The sequence below is a fragment of the Accipiter gentilis genome, chromosome 20 (genome assembly GCF_929443795.1).
Source record: "Accipiter gentilis chromosome 20, bAccGen1.1, whole genome shotgun sequence".
NCBI lineage: Eukaryota > Metazoa > Chordata > Aves > Accipitriformes > Accipitridae > Astur > Astur gentilis.
Genome location: NC_064899.1, coordinates 772309 through 800200, shown reverse-complemented (window position 1 = coordinate 800200; position 27892 = coordinate 772309). Strand labels below are relative to the sequence as shown.

The following is a 27892-nucleotide window of genomic DNA, read 5'->3' as shown; positions in this document are numbered from 1 at the left end:
AAACAAACTCCAGTTAACAGAAGGTAATTAATGATTTATCTTTACTGTTGCAATACTGGTAGCTTTTTCTTTTATTAATAATTTTTAAAACCATTAAAGGTGATTGGCTGATGCAAAATGTTGATGTTTGTATCACATTAGTCATTTCCATTAAAGTTTAAAATTGAAGTATTTTTCAAAAAGAAGCACTTCTTCCCTTCTTATGTGCCAAAGATCAAAAAATACAGTCTGCAATTACTGTAAGCCATGTCTCCCTATGGAACTTTTTTTGTAGAGATTACTTGACAGTGATTGATATAACCGGTCTGCTGAAGAATTTCTGCAGAAAATTTTAGCTGATCTCTTCCAATGATATTTAAATAATCATTACACAGGTTATATCAAAACCTTAATAACATGCACTTCACTAGAATGTTTATTCTTTAAACACACAATTTTATTCTAACTGGTTGTCCTATTTATTCCATATGTTTTTCTTGATTAACCTACCAATTAACTAATAATCACTAGACAACCACAAGACTTGGAATAAGCGGATTATACACAAGGCAAAACAAAACAAGAATTCTCCCTAGGAAATAAACAATGATTTGTCTAAAAAACTCTCTCACACTCTGCATTAATCTTTAAAGATCTAAGTATGACAAGGAACCAAGAAGACAACACGGATGTTCAGAAGTTAGGAAAAGCAGAGGGAAGAGAGAAGGGATTTGAAGAGAAGCATGGATGACTGACACTTTTACTCTTTCACCTGTGTGCACTCCAAATGGCCCTTGTTAGAAAGAAGACCAGATACTTCAACAATTTGCTTTCAACAACTTGATTTTTGCAGTGGATTGTCATATGTAAGGGCAACTGCTTTCAAAACACTACATTTTACTATGCCTTCAACCTAAAAAAAAAAATTAGTTTAGTAATCTGAGAATATATTTACTCAGCAGTATTTCTCCAGCAACCAAATTCAATGCAACTGGTGAGTTTGGCCATAAATTAAACCACAAATACTTTAGAGACAGGAATGAAAATAAATTCAAAAGACTTATGCAGGAAAATCTGATAAGGATTGCATGGAGTATAGCAAAACTTTGAGATATGATGTAGTGATAGAATGAAAAAGCTAAGTATTTAAAGAAAACTTCAGTGTTGAAATTCTGCAGTAACCTTTCTGTGCAACACTGAACATTCATTCCTTTTTCCAGTTACTGTCATTGTGTAAGCTGAAAAAAATATAAATAATCTCAGGAAGTATCTAGCAAGTGTTTAATTAAATCTTGGCAAGTCAGCAATGTATTTGATGGTGCATAGATCAATGTGTAACATATTTACTCTGTAGCTTCTTTATGTACGCATTATAAGAGAAAATATATGATGTAATGTAAACATACAATTAAACTTGTACTAGTGCAGAAGTTTTTACTTCCTACATTAAACCAAATCTCAAAATGAGAGAATCAAGGCACCGAGACAGACCATTAGGTAACACCGTTAAAAACACCCACACTTCAAAAGGCAGCCTGGTTTGTTGTCATTTAAAAGATTTCACGTTCCTGATTGAAAGGTCAATAGAGAAAGTTAAGATTTGGGTGACTACAGACAGCACTTTTGACAATGACTTTTAGTCAAAAGCCTGGGTTTGAAACAAAATCTTTTGTGTTACAAAGGCATAGGAAAAGCTAAATATTTAGCTCCAAACATCCTGCAAATATCGTTTTGCTTCTCGAAGCGTGGCCAGGATTTTCATTGCTTCCAATTTGTCAGCTTCCATTTCCATGCTTAAAATGTCCACTACAGCATCACTTACACCATCAGCCATGTGCTTCTTATCTCTGAAAAAAAAAAAAAAGGGGGGGGGGGGGGGGGAGGAAAATGCATAATAGTGCATTTTTAATTTTATCAATAGCTTCAGAGGCAGGATAATATTGGAAAAGAGGCATTTTAAAAATCCCAAACAAAAATATAGCTTGTATGGCAAGATTCTTACTGAGTTTTCATGTAGCTGAGCATTGACAGTGACAATGGTTTCTCTCAATCAAACATTACAAAGTTTTCAGCATGCTGTAATTTATAAGAAAATAAAACCCTTGGAAGGGGTTGAAGGGTTAGTTGAATTGTCACAGAGTAATTGTTTTCTTTTAGGGAGAATTGGACCTGCTGAAGTATTTTTTTATTATTGTATCACCATATGGGTCCAATATATAAAAAAAACTCCAAAAAAAAAAAAAAACAAACAAAACCTACAAACAAAACAAAACCTCCACTTACTAATAATGCTATTTTTAATACAAATAGCTGGCATTTATTCCTGCAGAAGAACATATTGACGTTGGGCTCTATATTCAAACAGTTTAACCATTTATCAACAAACTTCCTACAGATCTCAAACCTCCAGGTAAGTTAGCATCCACAAAAAAAACTTCCCACTGTAAAATATATTACTATTACAGAGCTTTAGCATTCTGGCCTACTCAAGCCAGCAAAACAGCAGAAGCCTCTTGCTATCTCACAGCTGTGCAGTTTATCATCACATGTATTCAAATATCTCATTTTCTCAGGAGAAATCTTTCAGCTTGAAACCTCCTATAGCTTAACTGAATACTAAAAAATAAAAAGAAATAATAAGTGACTAAAGCAACCACTGAAACTGTGTGGCTACAAGCTATGGTTTCAAGACCATATTGGAAAAAACGGACATAGTGATGAAATTCTAGGATTCCAGGAAGGCTCTTTCAGCATCATGTTGGTCCTTTCTTTCAGACAGCTCTAAGCCTCTCTAAAGCCTCAAACTTCTGCTAACTCTATTCTTTCTGAGACAGTCCATCTGCATGCTACTCACCCACATACATAGAAGTAACCTCTCTCTTTCAGCAGAACTCTGGCAACTTCCTTAGCATAAAGCCTAATGACATCTTGCACATATTTAGGCGGGGCTACTTCTGCAGTTGAAAAGTCTCTTGAGAAACAAACCTTAAGATGAGTTAACGTGCCATTTTCAAGAAAACATCTGAGCTCATCTCTGAAAGGCAATAAAAACTGTTAGTAATGGCTCAGAGATCAGCGTTCCCTCATGAATACAAAATGAATGCTAAATAATCAACTTGCTTGAACAAATAGTCTCGATCCTGATGCCGACAACCAAAAAACAGCCATGTCTCTCCAAACTCCCAGTCTGCATGTTCTTCTCTGAGCTTTTGCCTAAAGAGACCAAAAAAACCAAAATCCAATCCTGTTTTATCAAGTGAAGAATCTAAAAGGTCTACAACCTAGTTCTCATTTAAAATAGTGCTTTAATAAACCTATGGATTGGCAGAAATGTGAAACGGCTTAAGGTAAATCGCAGTAAAACCCTCCTTATTTGATTTTCTTGACTACTCACTTTTGGCCCAGCTCAAAATCAATCAACTTCAAAGTTGGTTTTTTTGGCCATAGTTTCATATTGGAATAGTCAAGACTGACGCTTCCAAACATCTTACAAAACTATCCTGACTGCTGAATAAGGAGATCATTACCCTTTATCCTTCACTGGAAGCCCTATAAAAACACCTGGGAAAACTCAGCACAAAGCAGTTTTAAGCATGCTTTCCATTTAGCTGTAGAAACCTGCTAGACTTTATGAATAACAATCTATTTACTACCATATCATCAGGAGAGTTATTGCATTTTCTTGAAATAATGCTGAAGGTATTACTTCAGAGGGGGTTTAGCTGCAACTTTCTAGTTACATTTTGAGATAGAGATTTCATTTATTATTGATCAAATGCTTATGAAATGCTATAAATCCTTTAAAATAAAATGCAAAATACTTCTGAGAGATAAAGGTATATTTAGGAGTTAAAATTAAGGAGTAAGGATTGTACATAATGATGTGCTTAAAGTGGAAGCATGGAGTCAGACACGTCATGTCAAAATTTCACTTTTCTCTCAAATTAAATGGTTTAAAAATAATTGTTAGAGGACACAAGAAACTCCATTATCTTGCCGGAACTAATGAGTCATGTAGTAGGAATGATGTATGTTGACTATCTATAAAACTTGCAACCATTCCCATACAAATATTCCACTCTTCCCGTTCTTCATTTGCTCCAAATGATCACGTTTTTACACCTCCTTGGTGATGTGGTATCTGTCACTTTTTGAACAAGCATCTCTTTGCCTTGCAAAATTACGCTACTGGAGTTGGAGGGGGGGAAAAAAGGGAACTACCTTCCCTCAAATACAAACCCAAGACTACCGCCCAGTTGTGGGTTCAGGTGCCAAGCTCTTCATCTTAAAACATCAAAATGTGTAAACACACAGAAATAAGGAAATGTGGGAGAAAACTTGACATTCATCATGCCAAGGCTTTTAATATAGATGCCACTTCTGGAGGAAATGGATTTTGAATACCAAACTTAAGCCAATCAACACTGTTTCTAAAAACTACCAACCTCTTACAGGACTTCCACTAGCAACACAGAGATAAAGGACTTAATTTCTTATTACTGTTTCTGCAATTCACCCAATTCCTCATATATATTCACTATGGATATTAAATACAGATGAAAGTATAAGTTGCATTTGTACTCAAAACCTGAGGCTGTATTTTCTTCAACATAGAAAGGCTGCTTTCCATGTAACAACTTGGTACATACCTATGTTTTAGGAAACCAATAAATGGTGAAATTCCTGTTCCTGGACCAACCATCATGAACGGGACAGATGGGTCTGCAGGTAAGTGGAAAGTATTGTTTGGACGAGCAAAAATAGATATCTAAAATGAAATTACATAGAATACAATTGAAGAATATTTTTAAGCAGTGAAAATACCATGAAATTTTTAGAACCTTCAAGGTATTTACATAGTGTATGTGTCCAAACACCCTTCCATATCCTAAGCTTCAGAGTTTAATGCCACACAGACATGTAGAATAAAATTTCACATGAGTTTCTGAAAAAAACAACACCATATTTACAAACCTATTAATCCATCTGGAGGAAAACTAGAGAAAAAACACACAAACATGAGTTTCTGAATATGAAAGTTGACTGGACCACAAATGTGGAGAATGCTGTTACAGAAGTCATGGAAAGTTTGGTGTTGGTACTCAAAGGGATTGAAAGCTAGTTTATTGCTATTATAGGCAACTTAACCTTCTTTTACATTGTGAACATCTAAAAATATTCCAGTGGATGTGAGGATTTGTTTATAGCTAATTGAAGCCTACTGATCCTGAGCTCGCTTTCTTAATTTTCATAAAAGTTTTACATGATCTCCAAAAATGCATATGGGTAAAAGGAGGCACATAACTGCTCAAAGATCTTGGAAAATGGTTCATATCATTCCACCGATAAACTCTAATTCTGATCTTCAGATCTGTGTCTGAAGGGAAGTCTAAATGTAATTTTCATAGGACCTCTACAACTATTCTCTGAGGCATGGCTAACATGATATATAGAAAATGATCTATTTTTAATTCTTTAAAAGATTATTCAAGACTTAGCAGCAGCCATAGCAGAGCTTCATCCATTAGTCATAAGCAAACATCCAATTTATTTTGCATATTAATTATGAAAAGATTTGAATTTACTTTCAAGTTTAAGGAAGGAGTGAAGCACTAGACCAAGTTATTTTAACTTTGTTAAACCTGAGTCGTTTAGCACTACTCGTTTCTTATCATTCAATTCACTACAGATACTACAACGTTAAAAAGGATTATTTTTCTGATTTCATGATGGTAAGAAAATAGTATAATTCTTGCTGGTGAGGGGCAATATTTGTATTTCTGTTACACTTACTACTTCAAATCACGCTTGAGTTAGGAGGACATTTTCCCTATTAATGATTCCAAACGGTCATTCCTTTAAAAAATACTGCAAGTGGTAAACACATTTATACTGTAAAGTGTCTTCAATTAATCTAAGGTATTTTGCATAAGATCACACTCATCTATTTTGTACTGGTATTCCACATATTTCTGCAATCTACATGTATTGCTGCACATTTACATATGCTGAATTCTAGCTTGCACAGCAGATGCAAATAGTTCTGAACTTTACTCAGGCTCATGTTGTAATAAACCTTTTTTTTTTTCTTTTTAACTCCACCTCTTTTTCATGTTTGATCTTTAATATACTGCAAATCAATTATATTTTAGATAAATAACAGTTGTGAATACTAGAATAAGATATATGATGCACATATTAATGAGTTTGTCTTTTGAGTTAGTTTTAAAAAATTAAGATAACTTGTATGGGGTTTCCTTCCATTTTGCCAGACCAACACCTTGAATTATTGGCACAGTTTTCTTGTAACCAAATTCTATGCTTATTTCCATTTTTCTTAATCAAATATAGATTAGACTGGCAGTAGTTCTTCTGTCATATTAATTATATAGTAGAATTCCAAATTTTTAATAATTAGCTTATACCTAATAAGTTTGAGACCGATTAATTACATAGATTCTCTGCCATGAAAGGAAAAGGAGGAGGGAGGAAGTACCTTCTCCTAATAATACCCACCATGCCAAACCATCTTTGATGGACATCAGAAATACCACAGACAACTGTCCCCTGTGTCAAATCAATAACTGGGCCTTTGCAAACTGTGTGAGAGCTGACAAGAAGTCAGTTTTACAATTTCTCTCCTATTACCTGCACCCCTTCTGGAAGTGACCAAGTGCCTCTCTCCTACAACACTAACAGTCATAACCATTTAATTGCACAGTGGTATTTTAGTCCACAAAAACATCATCCAAGACTCACTTAGGACTACAGTGGGGTATAAAACAACTCTGGCCTTTCAGCAATGGAAAGTTTCACAACTCAGGTATCCACAGATAAAGTAAAATGTAAGTTTAGCAACTTAGCAATGAAGTTCTGGACATGTTACAGAAGGAAGGGTAAATTTACAGGTAGGGTAGAACTGCAAAATGAAGGTATATACTGCCAAAACACCTGCATGATATCAGAGCAGTGAACAAAGAAACTTGCAGTTGTTTCAAACATGCATAAATTTAACGGTTAAGGAGTTTAGGTCTAATATTCATACCTTTTCAGTTGAAGAGCTTCCTCCTTTTGTATTCAGAGTGTTTTTATTGGGGTGCAGAAGAGGTGCAACTAACTCAGCAAGCCACCCTGTACATACTCCTTTCCGTGAGATTGGTCTAGCAGGACAGGCAGGGAACTCCACAATATTAAATACAAAACACAGTTTTCCTGGCTGATATAAGTTTGAACTGCAAAGACAAAAGTATAAAAAAAAACCCCCAAACCTGAGAGATAGCTGTACAATCTCACAGCAGGTCCATTTGCAGCCCAAACCACCTCAATTAACTCAAGATTCTCAGTGTTCAAATAAACATGTGATATTCATATATAGCTACAAAACGCCTTAAGGTTGGAGTCAAGAGGCCAGTGCCTACAGAAGGGAATCCAAATTCCTACCAGATTCACGTGTGTGTGAGCTTGTTCTTGAGAACTCTATCAAAGTCTTGCCATACACTCAAAACAATGTTGTTTGAAACAGTCAAATCCTGTGTTTTTTTGCAACAGGGACACAATCACTTTTTCCTCAGGTTTTATCCTTCATTCCTTTCTTTCTTCTTTAGATCATAACATATACACACACACATTTGAGAAAAATGCATACCTAAATTACCAAGGAGATATAGTTTGAAAATTTCATTACCTTGACACTGAATAGGATCTGGCTTGTAATTTAGGAAGATGTTCTGAAAAATAAAAAAAAAATAAAAAAATAAAGAAAAAAAAGCGCATCACTTATTATTTGATTCACCCCAATGAAAATGAAAATATCATATAATCAGTGTTTACACTACAACAGATTACAAGCATATTATAATTGAACTGTAAATTTTATCCTATTAACATTCAGCGTTTGTGGTTCAGAAATAAGCTATTAAGACATGAACTCTACTTTGAATGCTTTCAGACTTTATGGAACATCTGTTAGAGATCATATAAAATGAGGCCACGACAGTTAATTTATGGGGTTCTTGGTCAATTAAAAACAACTGTAAGGTGCACAGAAGAGATGCCAGTAGCTAGTGGACAAGGTGAAGCTTGAAATTTAATTTTCCCCACTTCTCATCTAAGAGCTCAAAAGCTCTCAGAATAGGAATTGCTTGATTGAAAGCTTCCTACATATCATGTCCTAGAAGCAGATATGCCAGTTCAATTTCAAACCACTATGAGTACCTAAGCAAATTTTTGAAATCACAGCTAAAAAAACAACAGAGACGTAAGTTTACTGGGCATTTTTTCAATGAGAAATACACTATATATATATCACACACACACACACACATTTATATCTATGTATGTATGCACATATACAGAAAAGGTCAAACTCACGGGTGCCTTCAAAGGAATGACTTGCATGCAGACTGCACATTTTGGCTAAGGAGAAGGGCATATTAAAAGGAGACAGTCCTACCACTAAATGAACAATGTGGTGTGGAATGGTGCCAATAAGCAATCAATACCAGAAAAACTGGGTGTAGCAAATGCCAGAAAACATACAGTGGAGTAGCAGGGTAACATGCAGTTTAACTGCTTTCTAGTTGTTTTTCCACATGTACCACTGTTTTGCAGATGTCCAACTAGTACCTGGACATCCTGACATATTTTAAAGATGCTCTGCTACATAAGACAGTTGTGAGTCAGAGTTAAGAAAAGTTAGTTCAGTGAAATCACTTAAAGAAGATGCTAAGCCCATTCAGCACATTACTTCCCTGGGACAACACATTTTAAAAACTTTCAAAATTTCCTTTTATTCAGTTCAGTTGCTACAGCATGTTCCATACCACTTTGAAAAGCTAAGTGTTTTTGCTTTCACTGTGAAAAATCATGTATTTGTATAAAGTGAAGCAGAGATTGTATTTATTTTCTTAAATCCCCACAGTGTACTAAGGAGGAGAGATTTGGTATAGGCATGGAGAAGACGATTGCAAGAATATAAAAAGCAATTTTTTGTTTCATATAATGAAGCTTATTAAGAAATTCTGGTTTTTAATCTGGAAAATAACTGCCAGTATTTTCAGATGTATTTGAGATGGTTACAGTTGGAGTCTCGTTCCTTCAATGTTTCATATAAGGAACCCAGTGAGTGTGTTGGACATTCCATAAATACAAATATACGGGGCAAAGCTTTCCATTTTAACAGGTCAAGCACAAGAAAAGAACATGTAGACAGGGAAATCAGGAGTTGTAAAAACATGTCTTTTTCAATTGTAAACAGTTGATGAACTGTTTCTTAAAGACCCTAATCCTGCAAACACCTTATGCTTAGTTTTTATGCACAGGAGCAATCCAGAGTCAGCTGAAGCATAGATATGTGCCTAAGTGTTTGCAGAATGAAGGCCAAAGACTACAAACTGGAGAACAGAGCTTTGATCCCCAACAACAGTTTTAGTTTGATCACTATGGATACTATAATATTTCTAAAGCAGTTAACTGAACAATTATTCCCCTTCCTTGGGAAATTGAACATTTAGTCTGATGCATTTTCAGAAACCAAATCTAATTATATTTAAATCAGACACTTACCAATTAACAGGTTAAGTGAAGGCTTGCAGCTTGGAAAAGCATGAAGTAAATCCAGCAAGCAAACATTAGAATCTCTAATAAAGCGTGTGTAATCAGAGGCTCCTTGTCTGCTGCAAAGCTCTTGAAGCCTCCGTTTTTCTCCCGCATCACTGGTACATTCTACAAGAGCTCGCAAAAATGCCTGCGGGGAAGAAAATAAGAGTGAAGGTAAAAAAACTTGTCCATTTTGGAAAATGGTCACAAAACTGGGTTGTCTGGTGACAGGAAGCAGTCACCTGATGGGTTAATGGATAATACAATTTATTTCCCAATGCACACTTTCACCTACTATGAAAAATTTACATTTCTCTCTCTCTTTTTTTTTTTTTTTTTTTTAATTGGCTGCTCCTCCAATGTCTGGGACAAGCTAGCAGATCAGAAAATCCTGCTTAGCCTGAGCAGGGGAGAGAAAAATAAACAGGCACAACCCATTCTCTGAAAATTTCCAAATTTATGAAAGGCTTTCTTATTTATGTATTTGCACTTTAGTTAAGTAAACAGCTCCATAACGCAAATTAAATCAAGACAAAACACCATTTGTTAAGTAACAGAAGCTAGGAAAGGAATAATAAAAAGCCTTAGAAGAGATATTACTGTAAATAAAGTATGGTATTTAATGAGTCATGTAAATATCACTGTGGTGTTTTATTCCATACTTTATGCCTACATAATAGTACTGCAAGCTTTTCTTAAGGGAAAATTAAATTGAGCATTGTGATATAAAGTAAAAATCAGATGTAAATAGTTACAAGGTTTTTCCAAAAGCAACATGGAAAAAGACACAGGGCATAAAAGAAAAGTGATCCAAAACACCAAGTATGATCAGATGACATATTCTACACAAATGAATACCTGGAAAGTAATTTGAGTGTGCTCAAACACTGAGCTTCCCGACAATAGTTTTGAGTATGGAGTTAGATAAAGCACATTCTACACTGAACAGGTAGTAAAGCAGATAGGTTATAAAAATTGGCTTGGGCAATATTACCCAGCCAGCACTCTCTGCCTACTCTTATTGTTGAGACAAATTTTCAAAATTGTTAAATGCAGTTTTGAAAAGGTTGAAATAGTTGGAAGGTTCTCTTCTCTTCTGCTGCAAAATCCACTAAATTGAGTCAAAAGGTCCTTCCAAAAACTGATTTCCCTCAGAGACCCAACCAACACAACTGTTTAGCTTCATCCTTCATACAAAGTTATCTTTAAAATGTGTTTTGACAATACCAGCAATACACATGCATTTCCAGTTGCAAGCTTTCAGCTTTTTGCAGGCACAGAATGAAAGGAAGATAATATTCACACGTTGTGGGAACAAATACTGTACAAGCAAAAATCTTTCTTTGCATTCTGCCAGGTTACTGAAATGCTAAGGAAAAGTTTTAAAATAATTTAAAAGACATTATGGTGCATTTGCATACAGCAACATGCGTATTTTTACTGACAAAACTTGACAGATATGGCTTCCTCTGATTTGAAGGAATGATTTCTCTAAAATGCCTATGGGGCCAGGTTCAGTCAGCCTTCCAGTTATCTGGCACCAAATATCCAACACTTTTCTCTTTACTTTCAGACTAGTTAGGAATCAAGGTACTGCAGAACAGGAATAGAGATTTCAGTATCTCATAGCTTGCCAGATAAAGTCCCACAAGTGAAATTTCTCAGAATAAAGTACAAACAGCAGCATACAAACAGTCAATCCTTATTCACCAAGAAACATGGTAACTACACACAAAGCAAAGATAGATCTGTAAGAGGCCATACAGCATTGAATTACTAAGGATTTATCTTTAAAAGAACAAACACATAAACACCTTTTTGGGAATTGCTCTTATTTCCAGACACCAGGTTAGAATGAATTTCAGAGTGCTTCTTTCAGGGATGTGTTGTGGACGAGCTGCTCCTGGTTCAGTGGGAGAAAAAAACAAAAAAACCCAAGCATCTATTAACATCCAAATATGGCATCACAGAGTGCTTGTTCCTTCAAGAAATACAAGAGAGCTAAACTGCATTCAATTCCGTATGTTTGAGCCCCAGCTGGTTAGTGGAAATTATAAAGTAAACAGCAAGACAGTTTTCCAATGAAGTATCAATCACAATTTTTCCAATGAAATGTCAAAACATATCAGGAAAGCAGGAAACAAAGAGGGGTATAATACATGAGTGTTCAAATAAGTTTCATTTCTAAACCACTCAAGGCTTTGTTGTCACTTTCCACCTTGAAGAAATTCAGAGGAATGCTTACCAGAGAAAGGAACGCACACATTTTTTCCCCTCTATCAATAAGCACTCCTGAAAATTGGAACATACTGAAGTTTTCTAATGATGTAGCCAAAGGTGTATGCAGCCAGTGCCAAGGTGGAGCTTCTGAGACCCAACAGATCCAAGAGGTTTCTGTACTAGCACATAATCCCTCCTGTACTCTCTACAGGTTCCACTACTGGGAATCTGTAGATGGGATGTACACTGACATCCCATCTATCCCTTCATGGAGTCAGCTAGCATGCAGCCAGACTTATCAGCCTCATGCCATGTCATGCTAAAGCAGCTATTCTAAGTTAACCACAAAGCAATATAAGAGCATTTATGTGACAAAACACCTTTAATTAATAAGATTTGCAGGTCCCAAATCATTTCCTTATGGACCCAAAGTGCATGTTGGGATTTCTCCTGACAACATTGCTTGGCTTTGACCTCTAGCTACTGAGTCTTACTATGCTTTTTTCCATGCTCAAGAGCCCTTTAATACTACAGAGTTTTCACTCCAAGAATACACCTATATAACTTGTTAAATTACCTCTTCATATTGGCATTACTTGACTGAACCCTTACTACAAAGAACAAAATTTACTTTTAGAACATAAAAGGATTGGCATAAATATAATGCAGGAAAGAAGCATCCATTTTCACTTTTATATAAACTTCCTTTTCTTGAACATGCTGACAGCATGTTACAAGTAGTACTTAATTCTCTTCCTAGGGTGCTCATACACACAGTAAAGTAACTACAGAAACCCAGAACTTGAACAATAGACTTTGTACCAGACTGCAAATAATTTCTGTTTTGTCCTCTCAGTTGATCTCATCTACTTCATCAAAGAATTCATAGACTGAACAAAGAGAGGTTGTGAACAAAATTCACTGGAATTCCTGGTAAATCTTGAAGATGCAGCAGAGGCACAGCCTGGTGTTCATGCTCTTCTCCCAGGTTTTTCAGCTTTGTTCATTCAGTAAACCCACAACCATAATAGTCTGTAGTAACTATTACAAATTCCTCAGAAATGTGAATGCAGTTAAGAGACAACCATCTCAAAAGGAAAGCATCTCTGGAACATTGCTAGGAATTGCAAAGCTGCATTAGAGAGCTGAATTCTTTGGTATAGATTGGTAACAAGAAGTAATTAAGTTATAGTAACTTAATGACTCTCTGCTCACCAGCACAGCTCCAAAGGAATGAATTTGGGCTTGATCCTAAATCATTTCACTTCATAACTGCAGTGGATGAAAGTCACTGTACAAGCCATGACTGGAGATCAGTGGATCAGCAGCAGCACCTTGCTAAGTCCTGGCCAAGTATCCAAGGCAAGTGTAAGAAGTCAACATGATTTGCTCTGGGTTACTCAGAAGACTCAAAAACAGAACCAAAAACTTTGATTCTCTGTGCTGCAATCCATTGCTACCATCTTCCTTTCCATTATCGTTCATTAAGATTCACAAACAGGCATGACGTATTACATACAAGATATAGCAAAACATTGCATAAATGCATTATTTCACATTTTTTCCCTGATTAGTGCTACATTAGGCAGCCAGAGATGCGATATCCTGGATTATTTACACATAGGATGAGAGCACTGATATTCCAAGTTTCACTCAATTATTTTACCAACTTTGCCTTGGAAGGATAGTTTTTTTGGTATACAAGAACAATCAAGGTGCTAAGCTATGTTCACTTGGCTATACAGGTTCTGTTCCACATGGAAGGTGCTCTGACACTCAAAGTGCCCTGTTAGCGCAGTTTTACGTCCTCCCTGCAACATCAGTATAGCAGAATAAAGGAAACTACTATAGGCAGTAAGGAGAGAATATCTTTCTGTGCCTATTCAAGGAGACCTTCATTTTGAACGTGCTGTTGATGCTGTCTTTAAATTAGAGAGAGACTCACAATTTTATGCAGCTAGATAGCAGGGCTCTGATTTGCACAGAAAAACCTACTAGCATTCAGGAGGGACAAAATTTCAAGCCCATCTTTCCTGTGAAGATCTGATGCTTTTGGCCCTGCATTACCTCCTTCTTCACTGTAGCCTTCCCTTTCCATTGCTTCCCTTGCAAATGTGATTGATTCTGTAAAATCTGTAAATAGTGTGAACAGCAGAAGTGGCATACCTGTGTAATCCCCCAACACCACCCAGTCTCTTGCTGCTTGCCTGTGCATGGTTGTTGGGCCCTCGACGGGGTGACACTGCCTTGAGCTTGAGGGTGCTCAGGACCAGCCCTTGTTCCAAAGGGAGATTGTTACAAAGTTGGGACCCTCCTGGGACCTTTTCTTTTTTCTTCTTTTTTTGTGGAAAGAAGCAGGTGTGTTTAGAGGGGGTCTGTCCCAGAGGAACAAGGACAACAGGGGTTCCCCAAGAGTAAGGAGGGGTTTTACTTTCAAGCGGGGGATTGCTGGTTTATGTGATTAAAGACTCATCTCCATAAACAGAAAGGAGCACAGAGGAAGAATGAGATGGATGAATGCCAATGCCAGGCTCAAGTTCCCCAGTCAGAAGCTAACTCATCTACAGTAAAATCAGCAGCACCATTCTAAATGTCCTCTCGTTTTTAACACATCTCTGTGACTTCCAACATGCCTCCATGAAATGACAGCTGTGTCCCAATATTAAAGACAAAAATGTTCAAAAGTATGCATACCAGTTACTACCAACACAGAACAGAGCATTTGTTCATGAGCAGTGCAACACACCATACCTTTCTTTTTAGTGCCCTGCTTAACCTTTACACAAATGAAGTACTCTCCTTTTTCAGAAAGTCCTAAGATTTGAAGAAGTTCTTCCACCTCATTGACGTTGTTGGGACATATTACACAGAAGGCATCTCCAGGCTGGTAGTCAAAGACTGTATCCTGTTTTAAAATATGAGATCATTTATATTAAATTGTATCATAAACCACAGCCAACAGCATCCCCGTTCCTAATAGCAGCAATCTTCCTACTATCGCAGTCACATGAAGTCCTGTATTCTTTTACTCTGTACTAGTGCTCCACTGTTTGGATCACATCAGAAACTAAATACTCGTGTTTTCTTTTCAGGTTTAACCTTACTAATTAGAAAAATCTTTCCTTATCTGGTTTAAATATTTGAACACTTTTTAGTAAGAGCTGCTGATCAGCCTAAACAGAAGGAAAATAAATATGTATTAACAGGATGTCTTATATAATCAGCCCAGATCATTAATTACTGATGTACTTTGTCTTCTGGTTTGAGAAGAGCAGAGGAATGAAGTCCTCATAATTAATGCAACTTTGTATTGAGACACATTATCACTAAAAGAAAATATCCTGGTTAAACTATTTGATGAACTGCGACTGAAATGACCCCAACTGTTTTTATTTTCTGGAGCTAAAAAAGTAAAACAGCAAGGGAAGAGCACAGTGAAAATTAAAAGGCATCTCAGATCTTAAGACCTGGATTCTTACTTAGTTGCCTGAGGTTCTTGTGCCCAACTGCTAAAACCCTACTCAAGCTTTTGCCTGTTATAGAAACATACAGAATTATACTCGCATCATTATGCTTCCCTTATGCATCAGGTGAGATGACTTGCATACACAGGCTGTTGAGAATGTGAGGAAAAAAGGGCACAAAATGTTTAAATTTTCAGTGCATGCTGATGGCAGGACATATGTATACATACAAATATATGCAAAAAAACATGTCATCTCAGAGACTCATTTGCTCAAAACTTAGTAGACTTTATTTAAAACTGAGATTTAGAGATGTCCCATGGAACACAGATTAGGCTAACAGAGCTCAATAAAAGTTACTGTAAAAAAATCACAACACACAAAAATCACAAAGGCATAATTCTACAAATTTGGAAAACTGCTCAAAAGCAACGTATTTTCCTTTCAAAGATTTCTTGTAAAGTAGTATCAAGCATTCTTTGTCTTTCATCTTCAAACCAGTACACAAAATATGATCTTACCTGAATAAACTAAATCAGGTTTTACATCTAGGGTAACAGAGGTTGACAGTCTGAGTATGTTAACAAGTCAGAGCAAATGAATGAGAGAGGTAGAAACAGTGCTCAAGACCTAACGATCCTTACCACTTGATCATACTAGTCAAATTATTACTTGTGTAGATTACCCACCACAAATAATAGTCACAATTTACTACATAGTTTCTGAATATTTCCTAAATTGTATACTTACAAACTAAAAGATTATTCATTTTCAGTATTCCCTGTCTGCCCTTCTCCACTGCAAATTCCCTTCAAAAAGGTCTTTCAGCCAAAACAATATCCATGGAACAACAAAGAAATTAATCTGACACTTCATTTCTGTTTTGACTTCCAGGGAGTCATACCTTTCAGTGAACAAATCAAGCTTTGCATTTACAAAATGGATCAGCCTAAACTGACATCTTGTTGTGTAGGGAATTATTTTTTTCTTTTTAGACAGTCAAATAAATCATTTTCCCCCCAGTTATGTACTATACATAACACACATGCATTTCACCCTTTATTTTAACCCACTAAAGAAAAAGCCATCACTAACTTACTGCAATATCAAGTTCTAAGAGCAATGCAGTTTTTATTGCATCTTCTCTAGTGAGCTGAACTGCTTTTGTAACTGGCACTTCAAAGGTTGTTCCCTCTGAAATCAGTGAGGACAGATGTGGATTCTGAAAAAGAGGACATGAAAACTAAAAATACATGACAGCTTACTATGATATACAGGAATTAGTGTTGGTACAATTTTTTGGAAACAATCTTAGAAAACAAATCAAAACAATAAGGAAGAACATGAATCTTCTATATACACAGAGTGTTTTGCTCTACGTTTTTAAAAATCACATCCAAGCAGTAACAGGCAGGTATTCAACTATAAAAAGTCAGTAGGCTTGAACAGTCTAATGGGCCTAAATGACTATCAAATGCAGCTAGCTGTTTCCTTTTTCAAGAGCTGCCTTGAAAATAGCCAATTAGAGAATGGCATTTATGTTAAACCCCCCCCCAAATTCCTGCCTAATTAAAGGATTACTAGGTGTACAGAACAGACATAAGAAGTAAGAACAAAAGCTATTCAAAAACATCATTGCAGATTTATAGAATAAGACTTTGGGGTGCAGATGGGGCTATTATTACAGGCAATTTATAAGAGGAATTTTAAAACCTACAGTTCAATTTAGAGCTAATCAGCAAACTCCACACTACAAAACAGCATCATGCTATGCCACATTTCTACAGAGGTGAAAACATGCCCCAAGAATAAGTCCAGACCACCTCTGTCAATGCCTGTCACTTGAAGATCAGACTACAGCCCTCATTTCTCCATCACTATTGTCAGCAAGCTTCATTTAAGATCAATAGACAAAAATGAAAAGAGGTAGGAGAGATACCAAATGTCCATAACAATACTCTGTCAAATGGAAAGGAATTATTCTACCAATAAGAGAATATTTGTTAATCTTAAGATTTCCTATTTTTATAAAAAGTAGACAGGAGAACCACTTGAGACCGACAGAAGTTTTATGATTCTCTTAAAATTTTGACATGGTGATTAACAGCTTGGGCTGTATCAAGTTATTGTGCATCAGCTGGACTACATTCATATTCCCTCCAAGGCAAGTTCAAGGCATAGTGAGATGAAGATTTTTAAGCTATATTATATTATCTCACACCTGCCACAAAGGCTTAAGATCCAGGCCGTTACTGCTCTGCTTAGTAATAAGCAGGAGCTTGTTAATTCAACCCTGAGGCTCAACAGCCCAGGGCATAGATCATATAAGTAGCTAGAGAGACCATGTACCCAGACTTCTTTAAATGGCAGGGAGACTTTCTTTGGCAATAGCCAAACCTCAAGCTGATGGATTTCAAAACAAGCCAACTTCAGCTGTGCTTGGCAAAAAATACCCCTGGTTGTTGCAGTGCGAGATACCGGAAAAGGACATGAATTGTAGGGTCATGTTTGTTTTTACAAATAGGATGCATCACACCTATTTGTTGACAAGGTCTAGCCAACTATGTCAAAAATAGTGCCAAAGGAAAAACCAAACCTGCGTTTGGTTCTTTCCAAGGCTTAAGCCAATCATCCAGCTTTATACCTGAAATCTGAACTATAATCTCTGATCTGTTGGTCAATACCAGGTTAGCAGATTCAGCTTTTTCTATTTGTTGCTTGAAAGCAAAATTTACTTTTTTTCTATTTACAGAACAGTTAAGGCATCAATATTAGAACCTGATCAGTTATTTTAGAGATCAGCCTGAATATATGCTATGATTTTAAAATAAGAAAATGGGCTCTTTTAACCACTTTAACACCACTTTCAATCCCAGTATTAGTCTTTAATCAAAGAGTACCTCTAAATCATAAATCTTTGTTTCAATAACTTGGATGATTTAATTCAACAAGCTGAGCAAAACCAACCACAATATAAGGTTTAAAAGAAAAGCAAAATTATCCAGTGTTTAAATTCACACGCTCTTACATAATTATATTAGCTAGACTAAGTGGTTCTCTCAGCATTACCATTGATACTCTCAACCGAGAGAGTATCAGGGCCCTGAGGATACTAATGGGCTTTCATGGTCCTGACCAGCCTCACCAGAGGAGTCCACCCCCAGCGCTGCTTCCAGGCGCAGGAGCCCCATCTCAGCTCAGCCCTGGGTCTTCAGTCACTGCCGGCAGCTGAGCCACAACCATGCCCATGACTGCCCACAGATCCTGTTGATCTGAGCCTGGATCTACAGACTGACTTCCCAGCGTGGCCCCAGACCTGCTTCCCTTCCACAAACTTGCCTGATGATCTGCACTCTTGGCTGATCCTGGCTGCCATCTCCTGGTTTGCGTCGCTTGGGTATCAGGAGATGGGGCTGGCTTTTTTACCACGCTCGGCTCCTGGCTACCTGTCATTTAAAGAGCAGCCAGACCTCACTACTCCCTCACACAAATAACTAAAACGTCTGCCCCTTGGCAGGCAACCAGAAAAGTTTGAGTCACGCTTTCCAGTTCATTTTGAACACTAAATATGCCAATTGGAGATGATTCCCAGCTCATGCTAATTCTTCTCTCTGTACAGCAGGTCTTTGTTCAACATGGCTTCACAGGAAAAGCACGCTGGCTTTTGATCTACAGTTCATCTTCCATTTCCAATAGTCAAATTAGGATCATGTTTTTACAATGACAAGTTTCTCTGTTATTAAATATGCAGCAAGTTTTTGAGCAATTTTACACCCTCTTAAGGCATTCTGAAAGTTCTAAAAATTTTAACAGAAATTGTGCTATATTCCTTACTACAGGAAGAGGTTTTCACTGTCCTAACATAAGCCACTGAGGATTTAATTCTTCCATCCCTGGCACTGCAATGCCAAATTATTATTTAGCTAAATTGTACCTTGACATAAGCGTCCATAACTCATATGGTGGTAGCTACATTTTCACAATATAAAAGGATCTTTCACTTACAATTCAAAACCCTCCTGCATTCAGGGACATATCTCCTTTATATAAGTATCCACCTGCTCTTTTGAGCCATATGTAGGAGTATACACTCATGCTCCTACCAGAGCTGGAGGCTTTCATCATTCAAAGTGAAGTCCTTACCTCACCATGGGTGTCCTGAAACTGCACCTCTATATATTCTGGTGGCAAGGCAGGAATATTAAGAGCAGACTGAGAGACAGGAGGGACAGAATGAACAAGTGAAGGTTCAGTGTCTCTAGTTGAAGCCACAAGATTGATGTCAACCAGTTTCTGTGACAGGACATCAGAATTCCTCACTCCCTCATCTTCTAGCTTCAAGTTCTGCACTTCTGAGCTTAAGTTTAGTTCATGTACACCGTGCAGGGCTGCAGAGAGTGAGCTAGAAACAGCATTGACAACACTGCTCATGCCTTCTTTTTCTTTCTGCAATAGAAATGCTTCCTTGAGGGCAAGCCAAAGTCCATCAATCCAAGGATCAACCACTAATTCCAAACTGGGAAGGGAGGTAGAAAAAAAACAAAGAAAAAAGGAATGGATGAATTACTGTGACTTACTGGACTGTTAATTTACAAATAATGAAAAGACCACACAAGATAAAAACTCTCTTCATTTTCCATTTTTAATATATATCTGCAGCTGTTGCCAAGATGACTTTTTTTTTTTAAGAAAATATTTTCATTTCATTATTACCACTATGTAAATTTATGAAGTCTAAAGTGTATAACAGCCTTGCTTTTCTTCCAGTTTCTCATTTTTATTTTCTTATGCTGAACTTTATGGCAGGAAGTTGAAGACATGGTAGCAAAATATGCAACTTTTCATTGTGCAACAGCAACATCATAGCTTACACTAACGGTCTATTTTTTATTATTTTAGAACACAAGATATAAGTTTTATGGTTATGGCAATGTTTGTGTTCAACTGTCTTACATCATCATGCACAGAACCGATATAATCTGCAGTTCAAAATAAGTAAGCCAAGACTGCAGCCTACCGGCCAGAAAGAACAACAGAACAGGACAGGAGTTGTTTTCTTATATAATTCCTCTACAGCAACCAAAAAAACCTTCTTAAAAAATTCCTCTGCAGTGATTAAAGAAAAAAAAAAAAAAAAAAAAAAAAAAAAGGATGTTTAGAGAAGAGAGAAAAAAATTTAAAAACATTGTAGGGTTTGCCTAAAGCAGCTCCACTGCAAGATGTGAGCTCAGATAAAAGTCTGATGTGTATGTAGAAAGAGATCCCACAACCCAGTACCACACATACTGGGAACTGGATTTATTTTTATTTGCTTCAGTAAACAGACTACATTTTTAAACCCCTCCACTTATTCTGAATTATTTAATTTCTAAACCTGCTAAATACCTTCCATCTTTCCAGGCATTACAGAAGTTTGCTCACACTTTAAAAATGGAGTTTTATTTAATGGCGATTGAGATTGAAAAGGCATACCGTGTTCAGATAGGACTCACTCCTACAAGGTGGTGAGTATTCAGGTTCAACTGATTTCAATGAGTTCAGAACATTTAGCCAAATTCACATGTAATTATTGCATCTTGAACAAATAAAATCCATTCAGCTCTTACCCTACACAATCATCTGCTAATCCTGTGTCATAGAAGTGCTGGGCACCAAGTTCCTGAAGTCGTCGGTCTACTGTCTTTCCACCATTACAAAAGAACGTGTACTCTGAATCTCCCAGACCTAGCAAATTCAAGAAAAGAGGAATTGTGTCAATCAGCCAGCCACCAAGGCTACACAGACAAAGAACTGCAAAGACAATACAGGATTTTCCTGCAGGCAAACAGAAGAATCTGATATAGCAAAGTGCATATTACCAGGACACTTTTATGACCTTCAAAAAAAAAAAAAATTGTGTTTGTCCCAAAGTAGAGCTGAAAAAGTGGTTCCTCCTTCACAAATGTAAGACACAGAATCTCTCTGAAAACACTTTGCTTTCAGTATTTCACATTTAAGAATAATGTTGCTTTAGTTTGAGGCTCTTAAAAAATACAAACCCACTCTTATAGGAAAAGGAATTGAAAGGAATTGAAATAATTAAAAAGAGTGAAACTGATAAACTGTATGTGAATTACCAAAAGAAATTCTCTCACCTTCAGGTTAAAATTGTTAATATATGTCAACAACATAAGGGAGAGGGTATTAAAAGTAATTAAAAAATATTGGAACCTTGAAAAAAATTAATCAAACATAGGAGTGATTTTAAACAATATGAAGTAACAAATGTAGGAAAAAATGCATAAGGGAATCTGGTCCAACATCCTCTTCCCCAGGAATCAGAGATTTCTTTACAGATCTTATTTTCACTGCACTGGGTTTTCTGCCCTTTAACAGTCATGAAGATGTTCTGTTAGAAGAAGATGCTCTTTGTTATCAGTTAAACAGTCAGTGGACTCAGGAGGTATGTTCATGGAGGACCTGAGATTTTAAGTTCTCAGCTAAAGATCTCACCCTTAAAGTTATCAACAACACACACCTCATCCCTAACAGATGCTTATCTAACAATCCCAAAGACCACTGGTCAGGCAGTCTTCACAAATTCTGTAAGTAATCCACACCACTGTTTCACTATCCTAACTATGAAAATTTTTCACAGCCTGACCATTTCTTGGGTGCAATTTCAAACCACTAGATCCTTATTATCCCCACCTAATAATTGACTATTCTTTTCTAACAGCCTAATTTTTCTTTTTCTTTTTTTTTTTTTTAAAGACTTCTGCTCCCTCTCAAGGATGGTACTTAAAGTGAACACTTCATTGGACAAGCTGAAATGGATACTATGAATGTATTTTAAGACATAACTTTTTAGACTAGAATCACAAAACATGTTAAAACTTAGATGCTGTAATATCTGTTACAACAAAAATAAGTATTAATACAATGCTTATATTCATAGATGCATATGCACATATGCATTCAGTCAGTTATGAAAAACCTAACCATTTCACAAACTGTAATGTATAACTAGGCAATAGCATAACATCTTCTCAAAACGTTACATGATTAGGATGCATAAAAAATAAATGTTTTATAAGCACTTAAAAACCCCCAAACAATCTATTCACAAGGAAAAAATACAAAAATTATTCACTGATAGATGAGTGCTGCAATAATATAGAAAATACTAAATCACCTAGCAATCCGTACTGGAGATGTGCAAAATGATCAGGTGGCAAGGTCGTGTCTTGAATTTTCTTTACAAACTTGCGGGCAGTGTCTGGTGGGTCTCCAGTACCGGTAGTAGAAATAACAATAACTACGGGATCCTTTTCTATTTCCAGGTTATACTACAAAAAATAGAACAAGTAAGTTACAAGGTGCCATTTGATACCTATTTGTGGCCTTAGACATTATCTTCCACCCTTCCTTTTCCCAAAGGTAAATGTTTAATCTCACCTCACCTGTATTAAACCACAGAAAGACTTTCAAGGAATTACAAGTCATTTGGGGGATGCAACTTACAATCTTGGCTGGAGTTTTCAAGACCAGACAGGGTAAAGCCCCGAGAAACCTGCTCTGACCTCCGCTGATCCCGCTGTGAGATGACCTCATGAAGTCCCTTCCGAACTGAATTATGCTATGATCCCATGCACAAATGCCGAGAGGCAGCATTTTGAGCAGGCTAATACACACACAAAGAATACTTTGCAACTGCACTCAGACAGCTTAAATACACAACTCCTACAGTATTTGCTTTGTCAAGTGGAAAAAGTATTTTTGTATATACAATCACAATCACAGTTAGCCATAATCCTGATAATTTCACACAGAAGACTGGGGTGTGGCCAAACTGTGGGTATCGTTTTTAAGTTCTATTAGGGATCACTTGGTTCTGTGTGTTAACTTCCATGTTACCTCTGTCTTTGCCACAAAAAACCCCGTGTCTTGGGGGAACCAAGGTCCATTCTGGCCCCTTCCCCCTGCCCCCAATTCATTTCTCTCCCCTTTGCTAATACCGACCTTCCATATTTCCCACGGTTTTAGGGGGGCTATTCCCGTTATGCCAGGTCGACAAGAACTGCCTATATTTGGGATTGTGCATCAGTTCCATAAATTCAGGTCTCATGCAACCATTTATTATTTGTCAAGTAAAAAGAATTCTGTTTCTTTGATTATTCCAGCTTTCCACCGACGGCGGGCTCCAGCACCGTGCTCGCGTGCCATCTGTCAGGTCACCCACACAACACGCTCTTTCACAGCACCTCTGCGGGCTACAGGCTTTGAATTACACAGACAGCAAGCGACCTATATGAAACCCAGCTCCGCAGAATCACGGCCACCTTGTTTGGGAGTGACCTCTGGAAGTCACCCAGTCCCACCCCATGCTCCGAGTGGGACTAACTGCCAACGCTGCATTAGGCCAGCTATGGCTCTGGCTGAATTTTGAAAACTTCTAAGGGTAGAGGTTCCACTTTTCTGGGCAGCCTCTTCTACCCAGAAGAACTTCTCCACTATTGTCAAATCTGAGCTTATCAGACTGCACTCAGTGGATTTTGCCTCCTGTTATACAGTCTTCTGCTGCCAGGAAGAGTTTGGCTTGAGTAGGCTGCTATCAGGTCACTCCATAGCCTCCTTTTTGCCACAATAAGCAGCCCAAGCTCCTTTTACTGCTCCCTGTGGGTTTCAGTTTAAACTCTCTCCCAACATTCCAAGATTAATAAAATAGTAGGGTTATGAGAAAGTATAAATAAAGATTCCAAAAGATGCTACGTTTCATTTCAAGCAGTTTCAGGACTGCAATTCAAAACTCAGAGTTTGAGGACTTATGTTCTAAACACTTCACTCAAAAAATCACCCAAACCTTATCCCCTCCTCAAGTCATGTAAAAAGTTACCCCTTACACCTACAATCCAAACAGGTGAGGCATACAAAGAAACAGACTATCAAGGGGTTTTGCTGCTGCCATTTTTTCCAAAACCTTCCTGAAGAACCTAAAAGCTGTTGCATGGAGCAACTCAAATTACCGTCTGGAACTGTGTCCTGCCTCTGACAGTGGCCAATAGCAGGTGGCTAGAGAAGTACAAGAGAAGAGAGTAAGCATGCAAGGATAATCCCCAAGTACTTTGCCAGACTTGAGTGACTTGTGGTCCAGGGATGTTCCAAACTGAGGTTTTGTCTTTCACAAGTTCAGGTGAACTCCAAGTACCCACAAATTCCCAAGACTTCCAAAACTGAACTCTAAGTTGTGCAAAAAAAGGTCCTAAGGGTCCTGTTGCAGTAACCCAGATTTTCAAAACTTCCACAGCTGATTTGGTAAGTACAAATAAAACAGCTTCTGCAGTGCATTGTCACAAGTGACTGCTGCATTTGCAAACAAAAATAAATTCTTGAAGTAAAAAAAGCAAGCGTCTATAGGTGTCACATAAAAATTTACATTAAATTGTGTTCCATTAAAAAAAAAAAAAAAGGAAAAAAAGATACAAGCTCAGAAAGTAAAAAGTGGTGTATTAGAACAGAGGTATGATTAGTTCACTAAATTCTTGCTTGCTCCGCTGCACATTCTCTTCTGCACAGTTGAAGACCTTTTGAAAGCCAAAAGTTTGGCGACAGAGGTCGTGCACTAATTTGTGTCAACTAGTGGGAGGTCTGATATATCACTAGACCAACAAGAACCTTACACAATTACATAGTTTTTTACTCTCCCTTCCACTTCTTCCTATATCCTTAGTGTTACATCTTTGTCCCATTCTTTCTCTTTCCTTCAGAAGTACGCCTCAACCATGTACAGTGAGCAGCCTGCCCAAGCCACAAATGACTGCTGAAGGAAGAGGATGGGATCAGACACCCAGATATGTCTTATCCAGAATAGTATGTACCATAGCAAATGTTCTTATTCAGACAACTCATCCAAGGTTGACTGCATGCACTGTGACACAAGATGATCTCCATTTAGCCTCCTATTTTACTGCTCCTACCTCACTTCCACTTCATTTCAGTCTTTCATCAAGCATAAAAAGCAATCACAGTAACCAACCAAAGATTTATGACCTTTTCTCACCTACGAACTTGAGCGGTATTTGACCATTCATTTTTGTATGGCAACAGGATCACATTATGACTATTGACTCTGTAGCCACCTGTTCCACCCACAGACCTTCACAGCAATCCCTTTTAAGTGATGACAAGGTCTGAAAAATACCCAAGAGCCGCATAAAGATGGGCCTTCTAGCTGACAAATACGGACAAAACAGAAACCTCTTACTTCCTCGCCTAAAGTATACACACACAGATCTCTGAATTGTGCTTGTTGTGGAATAAACTCTCAGATCTAACATGCCCTAAAGTCTTCACAAGACGTTCCACCAGATTCAAGCAAGCTCTTGCTCCAGTACATTATGCCACCCTGCCTTCCCCTCCCCAATTACACCTAAGCTTCTCGAAGTTCCCTTTATTTACCGTGAAGGCTAAGGAAAAGCTTAAGTGATGAAATCTACAAAGCTGCAGAAATTACTTTTTTCCTCAGTGCCCAGTTCTCAGATTCTCAATTCAGTACATCTCTCTACCTCATCAATAACTCGCAGCTCTGAGTTGTCTTGCAAAATTTGACAAAATAGATTTATTCAAGTGTCAGGCCAGTAACAGGGCTAGAAATATCCTGCCTACCGCCTTCCTGAAACTAATCTCCCAACCCGTCAAATGCAGAAGAAATGAAATGGAAGAATATAAGGACAATCTTCACATCCCCTGCTGGTTGCATAAAAGTCTCTTTGTAACACTTCACTACAGACTTGGTGAACATTCATTCAAAAGCAGATGTCCAGCTACCCAACATGTAGTGTATCCCCCAAGAAAGCAACTTGCTAAAAAGGAACTAAATTATTTTTATAAACTTCTCACATTTTCAAGTGCATGGAAAAAACTCTTTTAGGTGTTATTTTCTGCTCATCTCATAAGAAATACCAGGCTATCAAGTTTCATTTGTTTGGGATTTTAAGTGTTCTTGTTTGAGAACATACAGTTGAAAGTACTTTGTGAAGGAAATTACAGTCCATATTGCTTTTAGTTACAGACAGACAGGAACAGTTTTCAGATCCTTACCCTTTGATAGCAGCAAATAATAAAAACCCACTTCCTTGCTCCAGCCAAGCTTTTTATTTCTTTCTACAACATAACTTGAGTTTATCCAGTGTGAACTGGAGGTAGTGCATATACTAAGTAACTCAAGAAGACCCCACAAAAGCTCAGGATCATGCTGCAGCCCTCAGTTAACAGAGCACAGGACCTCAATGCAACATAAAAACAACAGGGGAAAAAAATGTGTCATTTCTAACAACAGGAGAGCTGACCAGTAAATACTGAATTCATTCACTACTGCATGCATAAATAGTTTTCAAGAAGTCCCTGCACTGTTGTTAGAAGAGAGATCAAAGACATACTCCTTTACTGCTCTAATAAAAAAAAAAAAAAAATCACTAGAAAGATGTACCTTTGGCTAGTAAGCATCTGTGAGTATTGGTCCAAATTACTGATTCATAAGAAGCAAAAATTTAAAACTAGATGGTATATTTTAGGTGGGTGCATGTGCTCAGACTTCACAATTATTAACAGCTACCACTCAAGCACATGAAGAAAAACGCAGCTCTTAAATACCTGTTTTTCAAACCAGCATGGAGTATCTCACCTTGTCCATTTCACTTATACAGTGCATATCAGCTTCAATTCCACGGGCACCTGCTTGCTCCCGTATTTCCTCAGCTATGGCTTTTGCCTGCCCCTTTTGTGTTGCATAGAGGAGCAGAAACCTCCTTTTTAAATCACAGCACATTTCCCAAAACAGAGCACTTTTTTTTTTTTTTTTTTTTTTTTTAAATAAAGACACTGCAGGGGAAACAAGAAGAAAAAGAAGAGTGCATTTATTGCATGCAGAACAGGAAGATTTTGTTTTGCTTAATAGATTAAAAAGAGATACTTTAAAGAATAGCAGTATTGGTGTTTAACTTGGAAATGAGGCACCTACTCTGAAGAGAAGCCATTTCTCACAACCAAGCTTTGTAGGCCAGGTTGCGAAGGACTCGTGGTATTGGTCATACGTGCTGCACTGCCTTGATTTTGCAGTAATATTGCAATATGCCCAGTATCAAGAATCTAGTTTGCAAACAATACAATAGATAACCTAGTTTCATGAAAAGAAACACTATTTTTATTACGAGAGTTGTATTTTCCACTTTACGTCAGTGACTGCTTTGGTCACTTTTCTGAGATGTATTTGAAAACAAAACAAAACATAGACCTGGTGAAGTCAAAATGCAATGCCTGAGAAAAAAGATAAATTAATATTCTCAGTTTTTTCTTTTCTGAAATCAGTATTTTTTGCCTGAATGCCTTTACACTTTACTGTCCATTATGACTATATTTTAGAACACAAACATTGTTTTTCATTTCCTATTTCAAAAAGGAGCTTCTTACACAAGTGCAACTACAGAATTGACTATTTGGGGTTTCTTCTCCTAAAAATAAGAAACCATCTTAGAGAAATCTGCTGAAAATGCCACTCCCTCATGAAGTCTTGCAAGCAGTAAGATGAATGAGATGCATATCCTTATCCTTTCACCTGTCCCATGGAAGTTTGAATGCGAGAACTTTTCTTTCAT

At 37.2% G+C, this 27892-nt stretch overlaps 1 protein-coding gene across 3 annotated transcripts in view; it reads right to left on the bottom strand.

Moving 5' to 3' along the window:
• Nucleotides 1-397: 397 nt before the first annotated feature.
• Nucleotides 398-27892, bottom strand: part of MTRR (5-methyltetrahydrofolate-homocysteine methyltransferase reductase) — a 30566-nt gene continuing 3071 nt past the window's right edge. For all 3 annotated transcript variants that reach the window (XM_049823822.1, XM_049823821.1, XM_049823823.1), the window contains exons 4-17: nt 26923-27119; nt 22435-22588; nt 20867-20984; nt 19404-19776; nt 16360-16482; nt 14548-14701; nt 11391-11479; nt 9544-9724; nt 7664-7706; nt 7025-7211; nt 4629-4747; nt 3100-3192; nt 2834-3013; nt 398-1826 (exon numbers count right to left, since the gene is read on the bottom strand). In XM_049823822.1, the coding sequence (XP_049679779.1) occupies nt 1682-1826; nt 2834-3013; nt 3100-3192; nt 4629-4747; nt 7025-7211; nt 7664-7706; nt 9544-9724; nt 11391-11479; nt 14548-14701; nt 16360-16482; nt 19404-19776; nt 20867-20984; nt 22435-22588; nt 26923-27066 (2103 nt within the window). In that variant the 5' untranslated portion in view covers nt 27067-27119 and the 3' untranslated portion in view covers nt 398-1681. The remainder of the gene's footprint in view (nt 1827-2833; nt 3014-3099; nt 3193-4628; nt 4748-7024; nt 7212-7663; nt 7707-9543; nt 9725-11390; nt 11480-14547; nt 14702-16359; nt 16483-19403; nt 19777-20866; nt 20985-22434; nt 22589-26922; nt 27120-27892) is intronic.